Here is a 20,992-nt window from a genome sequence, read left to right on the forward strand (position 1 = left end):
TAAACAAGACCGTAATGTCCTGCTACCATACAACTTTCTATGGTAATTATTCCTGATAGCTCCAAGACTTGAACTTTTAATCTGAGCCTACTCCAATAAGATATTGATGGTTCAGTTGTAATGAAACCAAGATCCAAAAAAAAGCATGCTAACTTTTGTTGGTTTGGACACACAGTTGAAGAATGGACGTAGGGTTCTGTGGCAGGATCCAAATTTTGCTCGTACATGTAATGTAAAAGTACCTCCAAGCATAGTTCCTATGTGGGCTCTACGGAAACAGACCACTAGAGAGTCAGTTTTCAGCCATGCTCAGCAAAGACAACCTGAAGCACAAGGTTAGCCTGTGGCTATATTGTCAGGATCTCACACTTCTACCTATATATTTTCCTACTAAAAATGTCCTTAGGCATTAGATAATCCCATTACAGTGGGTGTTGACTATCTGTATAATAGGTTGCCTGTGCCTGTTAGCAAAAGCTGTAATATTCTGTTGTAAAGCTCACGCTTAATGTCTAAATTTTAATTAATGTGATGACAAAAGCAAAAAAAAATAATATATCTTTGCAGCATCAATCAATCTGTTTAAGGAATTTGTGAGATTAGAATAAAATCCTTTTACCAAACTGCATTTAAAATATTGTAACAACCCTCGACTTATGAGTTATCGGTTTGTGACCTCTCTTGGGTCTAGATTAATCAGTGTGTAATGATTTTTGTTGCTGTTTTCACTTCTAAAAAGCCTGTGTCCCACATCATGTTGTAAGGTCATTAGATGGTTCAGAAGTCACACTTTTTTAGTCTCTGGAAACAGATTAAGGTCTATCATAATCTGGGTGCCCAGAATCCCCATATAGTAACACTCAACTTCTTCAACAGTATAATGTTTTTTATAGATACTCAATGGCCACAGAGTATGATCTTATTTATGGTTACTGGAAATGTGCATGTTTTAATTAACATGTTCCCTTGACAGATATTTTTTGTAGTAATTGAACTTCAGATTCCGTGAGCATCTTATTTTAGCTGCAGAAAAGTCACATTTTCTTGGGTCAGGTGTTAAAAAAAAAAAAAAGATGCAGGAGGTATGCATATTATACTGTGATGATGTTATTGTCATCTCAGTTATACTTCCTAATATTGTTTGAAGGAAAAAGATTAAATGACGCAATTGTATTATAGTCACACAAACATTTGTTACACACATATGTCATCTTTGGACATCTACATCTTGAGAGGGGCAATTTTGCTATTCTCAGTCTGCTTTGAACCTGACTCCTTTTTCTTGTGAAATGAAAATGTTTGTCCACGTCCATTTAAATATCTGTCTAAACTTAAGTAAAAATAGCCAAATGCCTCCTGTTTGTTGGACTCTTGGTAGCACAGAATACTGTAGCAATGAATCCTGTATTAATTTGTCAATTTTAAGTACATTCTACATGAGAAATAATACAGCACCAAACAGGCAGTATCTTGTGTAATGGTCACGTCTTTGATGAAAATCTGTTGAAATCATTGTATTTACAAGATTACTGAGCTTCGGTCTCTCTGGGTATTAGTTGGCCCAAAGGCACTTAGCCAATTAAGGCTATTGGAAAAAATGAAAGCAATCCAACCTGAAGTTTTCTGAAAGGAATCTTTAACACCATTTACTTCTCTTGCTGTGTAGGGACTATAATATAGCACTTGCAATGTCTTGGGTATACTTGGTTTGGTTTTATTTAGCTGGGGTGTTTTTGTTAGGTACGAGAGAAAGAAGTAAGTTTAATTCATTGTTCAAATTATAAAATTATGTTACATAAAAAGCATCGTGAACAAGTGATTCTACAGTATCATTTTATTAATGAAGAAGAAAGCCATGCAAATTTGGATGGATTTTTGTCAGTGGCACGCCTGTAAAGTTCTATTCTTATGTTTTGGCATATGTACTCCTCCTGGAATGTTTACTTTATGAGTAGGTGAAGCCCTTAGGTGCTTTAGCCAAATCAGCTGTGCAGGTTTGGGCCCGGAGTCATGACAAGTTTGTAACAGAGGTCTTGGGGAAGAGTAAAACAACAACTACGTAAAATGCAGTCTGTTATGCTGTGTATTTTCAACAAAAATAGAAAAAGTGAATAGGTTGAGTCGCATTAGATAGTCCTGGGCTAGAATATGTGGTTTATTTTTTGAAGGGTTCACATAAGACCCAGTTGTGCAGTCCTTACTCTGGCAAAATCCCCTTTCACACTGCGGAAAGCTTTCCTAAATACAGTATCTAAAGAATCTGAGTGCTGGATATTGGCTTTTCTTTTAAAGTTATTTTTGGAGCTTTGACACACATAACATAGATGTTAATCTAAATCTACCTTAAAGTGCTAAGATAAAAGGTTTCCACTAAATTTTGTCTTGATAATGCAATAAAGTGTTATCACATTAGAATCCTTGTCAAAGTAAGGTGCCTAAAATGTTTCTGAAAAGGCAGCATTTGTGGGAAAAAAAAAAAAAAAAGGAGAAGAAGTTTTTATTGTTAGAAAAGATATGTCACTTTCGGTATGTTTTAGGGCTTTAATTGTTCTGTTACTTTGTCTTAGCCTTGAACGGTCTCTCTACATGAGTGGATCATATCTTAATATTTTATATGTATATATAAATCGAGTTTTTAAAAAATATTTTTATATCACATCTGTTTTTACTGCATGTTGTTGCATGTCTCTAGAGGCATACAGCATTTTTATTTTCAAGTAAATTTATATTAGTTACAGTCTCCAGCTGTTTTAGATATAGGATCATTTCCTGTTGGTACAGTTTCCAGGACAATTCCCTTTCTTTCTTCTCAGAAGAATGAGAAATTTAATTTAACAAAGACATCCTATAATTGCCTTTGTATCTAGCAAGGTATCTAGCAATCTAAATATTTTATTTTATTTAAAACATCTGTCTACATAATATCATATGACTATACAAGCCTATATCAGCCTTCTGAAAGACAGCTGCTGCCACTTTTATTTAATTTATAAGAGACCAACAAAATTGCTCCTTAAGATAAAGCCCGTCTGCCACTGAGTCATATATAAAAAAATTTTGCAAGATGAAAATTGCTTGCATTTACAGTTCTTGTTAAACTAATCTAGGTCTTTTTCAAATTTAGAAGCATCATTTTTCCTTTTCCCTCTGCCCCCACCTCCCCAAATCGCTATGGAAACATAGAAGCTTCACATATACATTTTTTAGAAGCTCATTTTATTAAGATTGAAGGTATATTTCTTTTTAAGATGAAATGCGAACTAGAGTTGCATCTTAATTGCTTGGTTGTGGGATCTGTTTATCTCTTGCTGTCTTCATTTTCACAAAGATTTGGTGCAAATTATACTGGTCAGTATTTTTCAGAGAAGGTATAGGGGAAGTGATAATGTCAAGGTAGATCTTTATCTGTTTTGTGTTACTAAGCTTCGTTTGCAGTGATTGTAAATTGTTTCTTTGTATGAAGCAACCCATTCTGAAAAGAAAATGTTTAATAGTATCAATTTAGGCACAGCAGCTGTCCTAGAAAAATAGACATAGGCATTCTACAGTATGACTAAATAAGACAAGTTTACCTTTTCCAGGGATGTAATCAAAATATTCCTTTTTGGAGAACTAAGAATATGAAAGGAAAATGTTTATGGTTCCCTACTGGCACACAGTTATGATTGACAGGAAAAACCAACATGTATGCCACATGAGACATCTTGTTCAGGAACTTTCAGGAGGGTAGTAAATTGGTGTTGGCACAAACACAAAAAAATAAAATGACTTGATTCAGCAGTTTTCAATTCTAAATCCCCAGGCTCCAAAGAAAGAAGTAAATATTCATCAAATGATCAAAATTTATATTGATTTTTATTCTGCATTAGCAGCTCAAAGTCAAGATTCTTGACAGGGTGGATGTCGGTTTGAATGATTCTCTTTGAAATAAGGATACAGGCACTGGGCTGAGTGCTACTGTGCATTCCTGAACCATAGGAAAAGACGATTAGAACCCTAGGAAGCTAAATTTTTTAAAGAATAGCATAAAGGCATGCTTGTTCTGTACTGTTTTGATAACTAAATTGTTGTTATTAGTATGTAAAGTAATTCTTGTCGTTCCTGCTTTACTCCGTCCTTTCCATTAACATCTAAGGACAACTTTTCTATAGTACTTCAAAGGGGAATGGTAGTTCACATAGTGTAGTAACCAAGTTAATATCAGTACTTTCCAAAGTAAGAGTGTTTTAGAGTGAAGTGGTAGTCTGGCAGAGCAAAGGGAGCAAAGACTGTATCTGCGCATTATCCATCTTTAATTTTGCAGTTTCTGCCAGGCAGTAAATAAAGATCTTGGGGGAGGGGGTGAGGGAAGGAGGATGGAAATCCGGGGGAAGAGAATGCGAGCATGAGTGCAGCACTGAAACACAAATGTGATGACTGTGATTACCGAGCTGTGAGATTTAATGAGAAAGCCTGTATTAGAGTGAAGTAGAAAATCATAACCATCACCTCTAGTCTATAGGAGTATAATTGGATCTCAGCCCCCAGCAAAAAGTATATAAATAAGTTAGTGACATTTTTAACAAAGTTAAATAAATTGAGAATAAAAGGGGAAGTTATCTCCATTACTGTACTATTGCAGTATACTTGGGGTTTTTAAGTATCTCAGCTTGCGTTAAAATGACATTCATTGTTGTAAAATGGAAGAAGAGAATCGTAAGTGCGTGTTTGGGGAGGGGGTTAAGTAAAAAGCAAAGTGAGGCAGAAATGCTGTACCTATCAAAGTGTTAACAAATTTCCCAAATGTCCTAGGTGCTTACAATTCAGCAAACATCTTTAACAGCATAGCTTTAAAATTAAATTTTACAAACATTATGGGTAATGCTTTAATAGTATGCAAATTGCAATGAAGTCAGCAGCGGCAAAGCTGACCTCTCAGCAATACAAATATTTTATGTTTAAAACAGTTATCTTTTTACAGTTCCCCCTACCTCAGTAGGTGTCAGGTACTTCAAGAGGCTCCTCGTCTGAGGATCATAAATAAAGGAGCAGTAGTCTGTGCCTGCTTTTTATATGTAGCAAAGCAGTTGTAGAAATCAAGATATTAAGCTATATGTTTTGCTCTTGCTACAATAGTTACAAATATTTTTACTAATAATATTTTTTAAAATTTCCTCAAATTATTTTTTGAATTTTCTGCTTCTAATTTTCCTCAAAAAGCATATATATATATATCTTACACGTGTATGCATAGGAAAAATAATGTACAGAGAAAAACACTTAGCCTGCATTTCTCTGCTTTTATTAAATAAATCAAGTAAGTGCCATGCAGTTTTTATCCTCCTTCATAGTCTGCCTATTCTTACCTTATCTTGCAGTGGAGGCAGAGTCCTGTGTTCCTAGCTGCATAGTTTTATGTCATTAATAGCTCAATATCTAAACTGTTCCTGAAAAAAAACATATTTTCTTCCCGGAAGAGGCAAAAAAGTGATCTTAATTTTTTTAAAAAAAAGCAAAAAACAAAGGAAAAAAAACCTCAAACACTTATATTGTCTCGGAAGAAAACACTTCCATCAAATATAACATCAAATAGACTATCTAGGTATGGAAAGGATCTCCTTCAATTTTTTCTCCAAATAAGCATTCAATGAGAGTCTTTGAGGTAGGTACACTCAGTGTAGGAGTTTGGACTTAAAAATGTTTTACACTATTGAGCCTCTCAAAATATTTGACTCAAAATATTGAATCAAAAGGAGACTTTCGCTCAAAACTTCTGCAGTTTTGTGAGTTGGTTTGTATAGGAAATTGTGGAACTAGTGTTTAAATATATATATTTGTAATGATTAGGTTAATAAATATGAAATATTTTGCAAGCATATAGAATTTTAAAATGGAGCTACTTGGAAAAAATCAAACTGTTTATGCACTATATAAAATAATTACTATGTAACATGCTCACAAATTATAAACTATTACAGAAAAAAGATTTTATATTTTTTCTGTAATATGGCATCATCTTAATAGTCATTTCTACATTTTATTTAGGTTCCTTTCAGCATAAACAACAGAAATATACAAAAAATCTTTGTTCATGAAAAGGTATCAAACCATAAAACAGGAATACTATTACAGTACAGTAAAATTAATTAAAAGTCAATGTGTATTACCAAAGGAACTTCAGATTCATACATTGCAAGTTTAAAGAAGTAAATAATTACCTTGTATTTACTTCCAAATGAGATTTTTCAATATAATAAATTCAGATAACTTGGAAGCCACTTTCTACAAATGAGTCATAGGATTTCACTTCACTGCAAGGCAGTACAGCTCCCAGCGGTGAGAAAAGAGATTTTTCCAAAATATGCACAAAGTAGATCTCTGAGCAAAATTTCCAAGGAAGAGGCCATAACATTTTTATATTAGCTCAGTCATGCCTTCCTGGGATGTATTGGGTAGTTTTCCCTAGGAGGTATTGGTTTTGCAAGACCTACCTCCCCTCGTTATTTTTAAATAGTAATGTACATGTCACTCTGCTGCAGAGATAGGGGAGGAGGAATGTGCACCATCACTCTGGAATTTCTCTTGCACACCTGTGCTGTCCTGAAATTCTGAACATTGGTAGCTTTAACCTTAAGGGCAGAGCGATTTTGAATGCCCGGCCCTGACAGATCGAGTTAGGTGTGTCACTTGTCCGTATGGTTTGGTACACAAGCCTTTTAGAGGAACATGACTTTTAGAAATATCAGTGCTTTGGATGATAGGCAGACTCTTTAACAATCTCTTTTTAAGCCACTTCATTGCTCTAAAAGTGCAAACAGAGGAAATGATAGGAACAATCAGAACTGTGCAAATAGTGGAGGTTTTAATTAAGTAAGATTAAGTTTACGGTTTTAGCACATTGAGGAAAGGCTTTCTGTGTCTAACTAGTCTTTCCTCTTCTTGACTACTTGGGGATCTGGAGGCTGGCCTGGAAGGGTATTCAACCTTGTGTTTAAGTTCAACATATCTGTGTTCCAACCTCCTATAACAAATTGTTTTCTGTGCCGGACAGGAAAGAAACCAAGACAAAAGGTTGTGTTGATGAATTGCTACTTCAATGGGACAAATTCTTCTGGGTTTGTAGAATGGGACTGTTTGGGCTTACAGTTCTTGTGGAGTTCTTGAAGGAGCTGGAAGGCACGTGGCAGTTTTGATGAAACGCACTCTAATCGTTATGTTGATGGGTTCAACTGGATCTGCATCCTTCTTAATTTGTACGTTCTGCCTGGCTTTAGCAAGCACTGTTGTGTCATCCCAGCCCCTTCTGTTGTCCGAGCAGCCTGTTCCCCACCTGGCCCCCGATTATTGCAAACCCTTCTTTTGCATCCTGCCTGTCGCTCTCTTGTTCTGCAGGCTGGAGATGCAGACCTGCAAGACAAGAAAAGTAGCGAAAGATGCTGGCCGTTGTTCAATTCCCATTCTTACAAGGACTTTTTTTCACCTTGCAATTTTGGCATGCTATTGTCAGGAACTATTCACAGTCTTGGAAGACTCTGGAGAGGTTAATCCTTTCATACTTTTCTTCAATGCTTTTTGGTATTTGTGATATAGGGAACTTCTCTGGGTATGTAGCTGAGATCTGTTTGATGCACAGGGCATGCCACGCTCTTGTGTTGTATTTAATGTTACACTGAACAGAACCAAAAGCAGGGGGACAGCCAGGAATTAGACACCAGAGGTCTAGATTTTAAATTAACAGCGTGATCAGGACACCTCCATGGATTTGGTCAGACAATGCTGCTGAGGCCACGCTACTGATTGCATTTGCACTCCACAGTCCTGAAGTCACAGGTTATGTTCCAAATCTTTATAACAAAACAGCAAAAACCCTATTTTTTTTTCTGAAAGCCAAGGGAAACCCTGCAAAATGGTATTGCTGTTATTTACAGGCTTTTTATATTCTTTTTTTTCCCCCTGTTATTTCTGGTGGCTCAGGGAACTGCATGAAGGTTCTGTCTTGCTATAACACAGCCCTACTCTATCTAAAATTTCATTTTATGGCTCCTGTGGACAGGCTTAAAATTCACTGTGCTGTTACTGCTGTTAGTTAAACTCTACGATGAGCTTAAGTACCTTGGTAAGTAAGAATGTTGTTGCCTTGTAATTTTGCTCATTCTAGGTGGAGGTTTCACATTGTTGTGACGGTTTTAGTACACTGAAAAACAAAGTGATAGAGTTATTACCAATATAAAAGCGTTGCTGAGATTTATGATGATAAAAACACTTTGCTAAGATTTTAACTGGTAACAAGCATACCCTGATTAACAGAATTAATTTCCGGCATGATCAAAACACAGCGTGTCCTTTGTAATAGGACTATCAAATGTTCAGCTCTCAGTAAACTCATTTTATGATATAGGATTATTTTTTAATCTGATTCAGTCATGAAGAGAGTGTGCAAGATGGAAGGATGGAAGAGGCAGGGGAACCAAAAGCAGGAAGGGCAACAGACTAAGAAAGCAGTTGACTGCAGCAAGGTCCCTGTTTTAATTATGCAAAGGGAGGTGGAAAAAAGAGGGGAGCGGGGGGGAACAAAAGAAGAGTTGCCATCCTGCTTAAAGAACAAAGCCAAATGCCTGTACTTAGAGCAGAAATAGTACTTCCAAGAAGTCACTTCAAGTCCAAGAAGCCTAACACTGCCAAGTGGGGGACTCAGATGATCTTAAAGGTCTTTTCCAAGTGATTCTATGATTCTGTTATACAATGCCATTTAAAATGCCAGGGTGACATCCTGGAAGTACTGCTTCTAGCCTGAGTATTTTCAGCAACAGAAGACCTGTTGGTGGGCTGCGGGGATGGAGTGGTGGATGATCAAGTCTGTCTGTATAGAGTCTTTGGTCAAACTCTTGCCTGCCAGCGAACACTTTCTGAAAGCTACATCTCCATGGAAGATATTTTGAGCTGTGTACTCCTCAACATAATTTTATTCAGTAGCCACATCTGTGACAGAGCCAGGGTCTGTTTCATGTCCTGTAATAAAGCCTTCCCCACAACTTTAGAATGTGGAGAAATAGACAGAATGTTGTGACAGAAAACAATTAAAAAAGCTTGAGGGCACAGATATGACCACATAAATGCTGCTCTGATCAACTTAATTCTGGTAAGAAATTGCTCCCGATTTTCTCTCTCAAGAATTACAAAGATAAAAAGAGTGCTAAGCTGGGATGTGCATCCTTTTTAGAATGGTGCAGCTGAGTTTGCACTTCTATAAAATATACATATGGGTGAGCCTTCTAAGTCTAGATGCTGCATAACGCCATCTGACCACCTCCTTGTTTGGCGGGATCTGGAATTTGTTCTTTAAGAGAATGTTTTTATCCAGCTTAAGTTCAACTAATGGCAGACGAACTGAACTATGTCTGTATTTCATATGTAATTCTGTAGTAATTAGAGTCTAGTGTGGCAGTGGTATAGCTTTTCTACAGAACTGTAGAGAAAGGATAATGCAAGATAGGATACTTCCACAATTCAAATCCAGCGGAATGTGTTATAATTTGTATATTTAAAACACGGAATAGTTTGAGTACAGTAACATAGTTCATAACAAAAGACTTGTGCTCCCTAGGAAACAGTGCCTGAAAATACTTTCCTTTCAGTACCAATTCAGTGATATTTATTCTAGTACATTCCTATAGAAAAAAATGTTGCAGCACACCACCACTAGTGTTGAGTTCTCATCTCCAATTTACATTGGTGTAAATTTTGAGTTTCTTATTTGACACTTGCTATACAATATAACCTTTCAGTCTCCTTCCTCCCACAGTAACAGTCATTATCCCTTGTCTCTTCTTTCTCCACTTCAGAATAAGGTCATTCTAACATGTAGGTCTAACAAGAAATACAATGTATTTTCATTGATTTGTATTGTCACTGATTACCCCTTCGTGTTATATAGTGATCTGTATAGTAAAGGACATTCTATGTTGTCATGCAAAGCCAGTCTTAAGGAACAGATTCTGCACCCCAGGCTCCCTCGGTTTATTTATAAGGTCTTGCTTTTTAGAAAATGAGCTTTCTGACAATAGCCTTGAAAATATTTACCATTATTAATCGAACACTAGAAGTGGATATTTGGCACTAGTGTAGAATTTTTTCATGGTTTTTCCCCAGAGACTACTGTTTTTTCATAGTCTTGTTCAGAGATTGGATCCTCCAGGCTCAGGAAAATGAGAGCATTTTGTCATTTGATTATTGGAAATATCTCAGTTTAATTTACAACAGAATATTGTAAACTCATTCCATCCTGGTAGGACAGTGACTGTTAGAGTCATGTACATGCCGTACAAGCATCTAATCAGACCATCACCAGCATCTTTATTGTGTTTTTACTGCAAAAAGGGTCACTTAGAAGAGGACCATGAAGTGGAAAACAACTGCTGAGTATCATTCCCTGGCATTTTTTTCCCATGTTCAATTTTTAACTGATTCTGACTTGCTACTTCCTCTGAAAAAAAGAAGAAACTGAATTCCACTTCTAAGATGGGGCAGTAAGAGTAAATGAATGATTGCCTCTCACTCAATTTCTATTACATATATTTGGGGTGATGCATATCGCAGTAGACTTTCTCAGAATTTGCTAGATATCCATGTCCATAGAGGTATGTTTGTGACCGAGATTAAGTTCTCATAGTTGTGTTAAGTAACAAGAAAGCATACGTAGGGCAATCTGAAAATGCACACATGATAAGCTAGAAGGTAAAGCAAGTAGCTTTTCTATATTTGATTAGCAATTAATAAAGTCGCTGCTTTATTCTGCCAGAATGCTGCAAAACTAGTCCTTCGTTATCCCTAGAGATTTTAAGTTGAAAATAAACTGCAGTAGATTTATTGCATATGTGTGCCGTGTACTATTTTCTAGATTGCACCTTGTGCCTGTTAAGTTCAGCTTCTGCAGAATGTAGGTTTTTGAGACTTAAACTGATCAATACCTACTCAAGGTCTTCAAAGCCTCTTTGGATTTGCAGTTGATATCAGTAGAACAGGGACAAAAAAAAATAAATCCCTAAGTACAACAGTGAGATAGATGAATTCATACAGAGAAGGAATCAGAGAGATCCATCTGAAACTCTACACTGCCTGAGTTTGAGTTGCTGTAAGTATTCGCAATCGTTGAAGACAGAAATTGGGTTTAGAAACAAAAACAGTTGATTTATAGAGGGATCATATTTCTGAGGTACAAGAACTGGGACACAATTGCTTGTATGCAGGATTCGTAGAGTACGATGTTGCTGGAGTTCATAATCCTCAGTACAAGAAGGCCTATGAGGAAGGAACAGTGGATTCTTATTCATCCTTCTCCATATATTTACTTGCCCTTTCCAGCCTGTTTTTTCTTTCTTCCACTATTCTATTTCATCCTTCTTTTTCTTCTCCCATTTTCCAAATACGTTAATGATTTGCCTATTTACAAATATTTTTGCAAGTGAACAGAGAATTGGAGATCTTTGAAAAGTTGTTTTCTTTATTATTCCCATTTCTTATTTTAAAATACAGTATAGTACAGGGAGGGGATTACAAAATGCCAAAAGAATGTGTATCTCAAGTATTGGGATAGCTGTGCTATTTGAGAAATAGCACGTGTTCATATAGTTCAGAGCTGAGTTTTGATTCATATGTGTGAGCTTGCAGAGTTGAAACTACATGTGAACTCCCTCCTTTTGGAGTACTGGGGTTGGGGGAGGAGGGGGTTGTTGGAGGAGGGGGTTGTATACCTAAGTTCAACAACAGCCAAAATAACCACCACCAACAACAAAATCAAAAACCCCCACTCAAAACCCATAGGCAAAAAAGCAAGAATTACTTATCTTGATTTCCAAATGCATCCTGAAAATCAGGGAAATTATTTGCTTAAAGTTTTCCACAAGATTTCACCTCTAGGCTTAAAACAATCACAGAAGATTTTAATTGATGCGGTAATTGTTTTAGAAAGTTACTGGTCACTCACAATAGGGCTTTAGACTGAAAATGTCAGTCAAACATAACTAAAATAAAAACAACCAGTGAATAACTGCTTTCTGGTAAGAATAAGTTAAAAGAACAAATTCATAGCCTTATAAGAATAAATTAAAAGAACAAATTCATAGCTTTACGTGGACAATACAAAATACTCAGCTGGAACATTATCCTTACTGGCAAAGAATTCTTCCAGAAAAGAAATGTGACCAGGAACCCCTGTATACTATGGAAAGGGATTGTTCATCAACTTAAAGGAAAATGTACTTGGGAGAGAAGGGGAACAGGAAGGTGATAGTGTTTGGGAAGGTGATGATGTTTGTTTATTTGCTGCTTTTGGTCATTTCTGAGTTATATAAACAGCAGTTTTAATTCTAGTTTCTGCAATAACATGTTTTATAGCTCTCTCAAACCTTAACATTTTACTCTAACTGGACATTATCGACTAGTTAGTCTTGTATTCAGGTAATGTTTCTTCATTTGTAACCCTGTGTGGTTTAATTTTCCACTATTTTATACAAGGTATGAAAGTCTTGTATTTCATTTATGTACACAACAAAAGACCTGCATGGTTTACTCGGAATTTTTGTCTTCTATCTCCGTGGAAAATTGCTAGTATTTTTTGTTGGTTTTTTTTAATTCCTTAAAAACATATTGGGGTTTACTGCCAAAAATAACTAATCCCACTGTAAGAAGCAAGTGAGAGAGAAAGCTGTAAATGTTTGAAAGAGAAATTTTAAAAGGAAATGGAATTTCTAAATCAGCTACATGATTACGCAGCAAAAATTGCACCAAGGCAAGGCATAAGCAAATATACATAACTGTTAATGCCACAAACTTATAAAGACATTCCAGCCTTCCTTCCAACTTTCCCTGACATTCTTCAGTGCCTGTTTCCCTTCGCTTGCCTGCATTTTCCCTAGATGTTGCAGATTTTCTTTCTCTCTGTCCCTTTCACTGCTCTCTCTTTACAGCTGCCGTTGTTGCATAGGTTGGTTGTGCTGTCAGCAGCCAAGCAAACTCTTTGCTTCCCTGCCTCCCGCAGTAGAAAATGCACGAGAGTCCTTCTACAAAATTTCCTCCGTGTTTGTTGCATTTACTTGCCACAGCACCAAATGGTTAAGCAGGAATTCTCCTCCTAATGGAACTAAGAGTATGTAGTTACACAGAAGTAGCGGTTTTGAAGCGTTATCAGAATTGGTAATGCGTTTTTCTTTCGGTGAAGCATATTAAAAGAAAACAATAGCATATTGGTCCCAAAGTGCTTTTGAACTTACTCTACCCTCTGTTCTTTGTCCTGTTCCTAGGGGCAAGTGTGGCAAACAGCATACTTCATCCTTTTATCATCTGGTTCTCTGAGCCCCAGAATCAAACTGATCACCACAGCTGCAATAAATAAAGTGTCTATTCAATAAGTTATGATGCCAAATATTATTCGACATTCTTCTGGCCAGGCAGAGTCTGATGGAAAACAGCACATCTCACTTATTGCCTTTTTCCTTGCAATCAAAATTGCTGACTAATCAGTGGGCAGCAGATATGGGAAAGCAGAATGTGAATAATGCCGATTTGCTTGGTTTTGTTTACACTTACTATTTAAAGCAAAAGTACCTGTAGCAATATGGCTTTCATTAATTATGAAGCACAGGCAGAGTTTTAACAATATCAGTCTTGAAACCTGCAAGAAATGTAATTTTATGTATCTACCTGTTCTGTCATAGTGCACAATTTCTAATATCTTTTTCATCCATGTCCAGATGTTTTTATGCAGCATTTGATTGGATATACAGCTCATGGAACATATAGCACATTCTCTGATAGAAACCTAAAAAGTTCAGTTCTAGCGTTTGTGAATACACTGTACTTTTATCTGACTTAATGGTTCAGCCTTTTTCACTATCATGCGAGGAGAAGAATAATGTGTGAGTCATTTGGTTAAAATTGTTGCAGTCCAAAAGTATTTGCTTTAAATGCATTCTTTCTGAATTTTTTTTTTTAAAAAGTTCTGTTGTGTTTTCTTTTCTCTTTGTTTTCTTTCTCTAGGCTGAGGTTCAGCTATGCTATCTGGAAGCACAAAGAGATGCTGTTGAACAGATGTCCTTAAAGCTGTACAGTGAGCAGTACAACACTAGTAGCAAGCGAAAGGAAGAGTTTGCTGATATGTCAAAAGTTCACACAGTGGGAAGTAATGGGTAGGGAACTATTCTTTTTGTTGTTTTATTCTCACTGATCTGTATTTTTTTTTTACATGATATACTTTTTCTTACTTCTAGTTAACCAGGATTTTTCTTCCTAGGCCAAGAGGCAGGGGAAAACTCTCTATATGTTTATTTTTTCATACATGAATGCAAAAAATAATGGGTTCTGGATAATTTATCCAAATCATAGTTTGTTCATAGGACTACCTAACATTGTCTAATAGCAATCCATTATTTTGATTTTAAAAGATGTAATGTGTCCTTTTGCTTCGGGTTTTTCTCCTCCAATGGCTTCATGTCTTTTGATTTCTAGCATCTTCCAAGGAAGCATCTCTAATGTATTAATACCTCTGCAAGACAATTCTACTAGTGACTAAGAAATATGACTGTGAAGCCATTCACTTATAGTTTCCCAGTTCAAACATCCCAGTTTTGTACTTCTAGAAAGCTTTAATTTTAATTATTTTCCCTTGACTTGGTCTTCTCAGTCTATTTTTTAATAAATGTAAACACACTTACCTGCACACACACATATATTATATATGTAAGTGTATATATAAAAGCACTCTCTCTTAATAGTTTGAGCAAAGAATCTTGGACAAATTAATCACTGGACTATGCTAAAATGAAGTCTTACTGCCCTTCCCTTTTTCACAACCAAGAAAACTTTAGTTCTGGTTTAAGACTTTTTCTTGAAGATTTTTTGGAAACTGTATCTTCCAACTGCCAGCTCCCCTAAATGAACACAAGAACATACTTGTGAGTTCGTAATAGTGCTCACTGTTTGGGTACACCATCCTGATACAAGTTTTCTTGTAACCAGCAAATATGGTAGAACATTTGCCTGTAGTTTCCTGTGCAAGAAAGTTTTTGACCAAGGTGTTCATGAGTTCTTTATCTCCAGAACTTCCTTTTCCAATTCTTAACTCAATGTTGAGGTCTTGGAAACACAGTTTTATTAAATTACCGACTGTAAAGATAAATGAGCCTTGTAAACATCCCCTCTTATTATACGGAAAGATGACTGTTTTAGAAAAGTTGATGTGGGCTAATTATGTAGGATTACTGAGATCTTGATTACATATGCAGAAATCTGTCAGATTCTCAAACACGACAGTGCAGCTAGTGCCAACCATAAAAATAATTTGTTCAGAATTGGTGTGTATATAAATGTGCACTGGGGGCTACATGTTCAAAAACAGCTTCTAATTTCTCAGCCACAGTTGAATGTGAGTAAGTCTTAAGGTTGGAATTCTGTGTGGGGCCTAAGACAGTAAGACATCAACAGACATTTGATTTTATTGAGGATAGGGGATATAAAGCTTTAGATCTCATGGAAAAATCCAGTTTGTAACTCTGCATGCCACACATGTAAAGCAAATAGGCTCTCAAATGCACTTGTTTGCACTCGTAATTACATGCTTATTACTGGAAATGGTAATTACTAGTGTTGCCTACCTTTTCTGTACTGTGGCCACCTTTCTGGGCCCTTATGTCCATCCCAGCCCTTAGAGGCTCAACAGTGGCTTAAGGGACCAAAGGACCAGAGGGAGACAAATACAATACCATGTGTTCAACCATTATAGAAGCTGGGGAGGGCTGAATTCAGATGGAAAACTTCCAGTTGAACTAGTCTGAGGTATTGTATTGAACACAATGGAAATTCCTTTCAGCTCTTGGAAAATACAGTTGATACAACATTTCCCTACTGCATAAACACTGTGGAGAGAAATTCCACAGTAGGATGACCTAGCTAGAGACTGAGATATCTACAGAGAAGGGGCCATTTAGACAGCTGGGAAAATAAGGGTATTTATCCATTAGCTGTTGTGGAAGTTTGGCCTAGGAGAAAGAAGGGTGTCTACAGGGAGAACAAGAGTTATAGTAGTTGGAGAATTGTTTATATAGCAGGGGGAAAGATTTGGGAGGTGGCTTTGTGTAGGAAATAGCTAGACTGAGAGATAGGTAAGGAAGTACCTGCAGAATAGGGCGATGCCAGTGAGTGTGTAAAGAACAGATTTCCTGCAGAACAGCAGTGCTGTTACAACAGCAATAGAGTTCTCATGTATTTGCATGGAAATGGCTGAAGTGACAATGAAAGAGAAGAAACCAAATACCCACTGCAGGAGAATACCAGCTAGCCAGACAGGAAAAGTTAACCAAGGGCAGTTGAGACCAGCTGTAAAATGTTATAGCAGATCTGGCTGGAGATATTCCATCCCCTCAAAACCAGGGAGGAATTTATACAGGTACTATTGGGAGATATGGTTACAATATTTAAAACACCATTGTTTTGGACCTTCACAGAGGAGGCTCTGAGATAAATGCATTAAAAGGGGCTTCAAGTATGCACGGAATATAAGGTAATCTTAAAGCTGTTAAGGTCACAACTCTGATTTCTCCTATATCGTTCTAATAAAAACGTTTATGGAAAGGAGTTCCAAAAAATGATGACCCAGAAACTTGAAAGAACTTTTTGTCTGGCTGAATTTTTTTGGTAGGCATACCGGTGTGTTTACAGTATTTCTTGATACTGTGTGAGTTATGCCATCAAAGAAATAACACAAACTGGAAGAGTGTTTTAAACATGGGGAAAAACGCTGATGGAAATAGCTTCACATTCCTTTTTATTTATTAATGCCACAGACGAACTGGTTTTCTCATGAGAAAGGTGCTCATGAATTTTCATTCAAAATAATAAATTGATGTCCACATTTTAAGAAATATGTTTAGGGTTCAAGGGATTAGACATGCAACTCTGCATATCTGATTCCCTGTTTACCAAGATAAAAATATACTTCTTAATGTCATTTCAGTTATTATGTAGCTAATGGTTTTAGCTTATTAACTAACAAACCTATATTAAGGAAGCTATAGTTACCTGCCCTTTAACTAATGTTGTAACATTCTTGTTGGCAATGTTTGGGTACTTTTAATGGAGGAATATTTCTTTGCAATAAACAGATGACCCAATTTATTCTTTTTTTTTTAGCAATCGGTGGATCTGGCTAATCAACCAAAATTAGATCTTTTCTATAGTCCTTGCATCTGTAACACACATCAGTATTTCAGAAGTTATGCTTTCCTGATTCTGCCCGTGGCAATATGAAAAAAGAAAGATCTGCTAAGCTCAGAAAAAAATAGATTCTGAATAAAAAAAGAAATATTCAATATACCACAGAAATACTGACAGGTACATTTTAATCCTAACCTGTCACTGATCCTGGATTTTCTGAAATATCTTTTTAGGGTCTTAGTAACTTACATCCTCTTCCAAATAGTAATCAGTAGATCCATCCATTTAGATGTGAGGCATTCATTTTAAAAACAAAGCATTGGGTTTTTTTCTTTTTTAATATCAGAGTTATTTTGGAACTATTAAAATACTGTAATCAAATTAAAAAAAAAAAAAAACAAAACATAGATGATGCTTTGTAGACTAATTTCACTATTTTCAGGCTCAGGCAAATAACTGCTATAGACAGTTGGCTTAAAAATGCTCCCAGATGACTTTATTTTAGAGCAGAACACTAAAAAAAAAAAAAAAAGAGAATAGGCACAGTATGTAAATGATGGGGGGGAGGGATCCCCATTACATCTTGCATGCCTTCCCAGGCTTTTTCCAATGAATCCCGTTTCTCTCACTTTTCATTTTGGGTTGAGTTCCTGTTTAGAACTTTAGAATCGTCGTATCATTTTCATTGGAAGAGACCTTTAAGATCATCAAGTCCAACCATTAACATAGCACTGCCAAGTCCACCACTAAACCATGTCCCTCAGCACCACATGTACATGTCTTTTAAATCCCTCCGGGGATGCTGACTCAACCACTTCCCTGGGCAGCCTGTTCCAGTACTTGACAACCCTTTTGGTGGAGAAATTTTTCCTAATATCCAATCTAAACCTCCCCTGGTGCAACTTGAGGCCATTTCCTCTTGTCCTATCACTTGTTACTTGGGAGAAGAGACCGACCCCTACCTTGCTACAATCTCCTTTCAGGTAGTTGTAGGGAGTGAGAAGGTCTCCCGTCAGCCTCCTTTTCTCCAGGCTAAAATAAAATTTTTAGCCATCTTTTAGCTTGAAATCAAAAAGTTCAGCAGTTTCCTAGTGCTTATCTGGGTTTTATAAAGGTCAGGGAAAAGTGCTTTTGTGTCTTTAAAGGATTGATTCATTCTATTACAGCAATAAATGGACAAAATTGGACTGTAACTAAGATGTGGTTCTATAGAGGGAAAGCAGGTGTTTGGATCCAGCATGTGTGCTGCCCATTATAGTAAAGTCCCACTCGTTGGTGCAGTTTCTAAAGGCATCCCATCCCATTCTGGCAGTGGCAGCAGGTCATGAACATTGGATGTAGGCTTTGATTCCCATCACCTTCATATCTTGATTTATATTTTTCACTGGTACAAACTGGCCAAGTCCAAGTGAGTCTGTACCAATTTATACAAGATGACATATAGTCTCTTATATCATAAAATGTATGTTTTAATAATGCCTGTCAGTTTTATGACTTGGGATAATATTTGGATAAGACAGAAGAGGGGGAAAAAAGGAGCAGTAGATACTGAAGATACAGAACAGTTATACAGTTTTCTGAGGAAGGAATGAAGATTTGGTATCACTGCAAATCTACCACTCAAAATGGAGTGTAGTTTTATTTTCGTTTCAAAATGATATCTGAGTCAAATACCTCCTGAAACAGGAGAAAAGCCCTGAACTCCAAATGAAACTATTATATTTCAACAATAGTAACTTGCCCTTTTATGCTTGCTCTTCTTTAGAATAATATCATTGCTTACCTTCTCAGGGCAGCAGGCAATTTTAAGTAAGTGCACCTCATAAATTACTGTGTAAAAGTATACTAAGTACAGTGGATTAAACTAGAGAGTTACTTCAGAAGCAGGAATCAACACTTGTGCATGATACAGGACTTCCTTTGTTGTCAACTTATTGAAAATAATACCACAGAAGGCAAATGCTTTCTTCTCTCTTGCTTTCTTGCAGAAAGACAGTTCTTCTTGTCACAACTTTATCTATAAGCTTTCAAAATTACCATGCAAATAGTACTCTAGTTAATAACAACTGAAACTGCGAAATATTAATAACATTAAAAACATGTTTAGTTTATTGTTCCTCCGTTGAAATACTCCTAATTGTTTTAAAGGTGTTGCTAAAAAAGTTGTTAATAATTGGAGAAATTAGCTTTACTGGAACATGCAGTATTGTTTGATCAATATGGGGTTTTTTTGATACTCCTGACAAGGCTTTTGTTAGTCCCAATTTTGCAAGTTTGAACATCCCTTTTCAAGGGGTACCTTTTTGACGAATGCGCAGTTTTTCAGCATGTACCTTCTGTCTTGTATCACAGCGTTTTAGAAGAATCTATGCTTTACTTATTCACTAGGCTTTCAATAGAGAATCACATTAATCCTTTTAAGCTCCTTATTCTAATGATTTATTTTGTTGAAAACCGTAGTGATCCTCCTTTGAATTTTAATGATTGCTGGCTATTCAAGGATTCATTGTTTTGACTTCCTGTCCTTACCTTTGTTTCTTACATGTCTGTAGGGAACACCTGTCTAATACTGTATCTGGCCTTAGTTCTCACTGGCTTACCATATTCACTCAAGCCTATCTTAAGGCGTTAAGTTGAAATGCTAGCTACTCATCCATGAAAATAAATGTAGGATATTTACAGAGATAGGCAGATAGACAGCAGAGGGATGGCTGAATGGATTGAGTCATTTTTCGGTGAAAATAATATTTTTATATGAATTCTATCAAGATTCTTGTCGCAAAGTTTGCCCAATATAAAGTCAGCACTTTAAAAACCATTAAACAACATCATCTATGGGGGATTTCCATTTCAAAATTTTTGAAGCAAATGCAGCACGCCAACAGTTGTCAGGCTTTGGCATCAGCCCCTGAATTTAGGTCATGGCACTGGCTTAAATTGGATTTCAGTTTTCATTTTCATCCACTCTGTATAAATACAGAATGTCTCTTTAGAAATATAACTAGGAACATCATGAGTTTTCAAGAATATATTATTCTAATACAAGATTTTAACAACTACACAGTATTTATGCATAATACATTTTGTTCCTTATCTACAGCCTTTTGGACTTTGATTCAGAATACCAGGAGCTCTGGGATTGGCTGATTGACATGGAATCCATCGTGATGGACAGCCATGACCTGATGATGTCAGAGGAGCAGCAGCAGCATCTTTACAAGGTTAGCGCTACCGTTACTGCCTTTACCTAGCTATAGAAGATCTGATTAGCTTGACAAGTCTTTCTCTCACAGGATATCGCTGCGTTCATTGTATGTATCATGGTGTCTATTAGAATTCCCTTCCCTGTCCCCAACCTCATTTCCATCCCCTGTGCGCTGACAGGCTGCACCGACATCATAATTGCAAGAAAGTTCCCTTTATCACATTCTATTTGGTGTAATTCTATAGAAGGACAAAGATTTGTCTTCAAGATGAATAGAAATAAATGAAACCGCATTAATAAATAGACTGAAACAAAATGAAGGAAAATATGAAATGGTAGCATTTAACAAAATGTGTTTTGATTGGAGCTTTCAGCTGGATTTTTATCCACCTTTCAGACCTTTTCTGGGAAGAAAGAAATTTGCCTTGATTTTGGTTTGCTGCTGCCAGGCTACAGGACTCTTCCAATTTAATTTTTATTAGTTATACATAAAGCAGACATTGTCATGTTAAGTTGTCACACTTGCTCGCGATTTCAGCAAAATGATTTTGAACTTGCATATGGATTATAGGGTCTTCATCTAACATATATATGCACACACAT

At 36.4% G+C, this 20,992-nt stretch overlaps 1 protein-coding gene across 1 annotated transcript in view; it reads left to right on the plus strand.

Moving 5' to 3' along the window:
• AKAP6 (A kinase (PRKA) anchor protein 6) overlaps positions 1-20,992 on the plus strand; it is a 232,497-nt gene that overhangs the window by 130,476 nt on the left and 81,029 nt on the right. The window contains 2 exon segments of the mRNA XM_009886945.1: positions 14,014-14,162; positions 20,285-20,405. Of these exon segments, the coding sequence (XP_009885247.1) occupies positions 14,014-14,162; positions 20,285-20,405 (270 nt within the window).

Source organism: Charadrius vociferus, unplaced genomic scaffold, assembly GCF_000708025.1.
Source record: "Charadrius vociferus isolate BGI_N301 unplaced genomic scaffold, ASM70802v2 scaffold14, whole genome shotgun sequence".
Taxonomy (NCBI): domain Eukaryota; kingdom Metazoa; phylum Chordata; class Aves; order Charadriiformes; family Charadriidae; genus Charadrius; species Charadrius vociferus.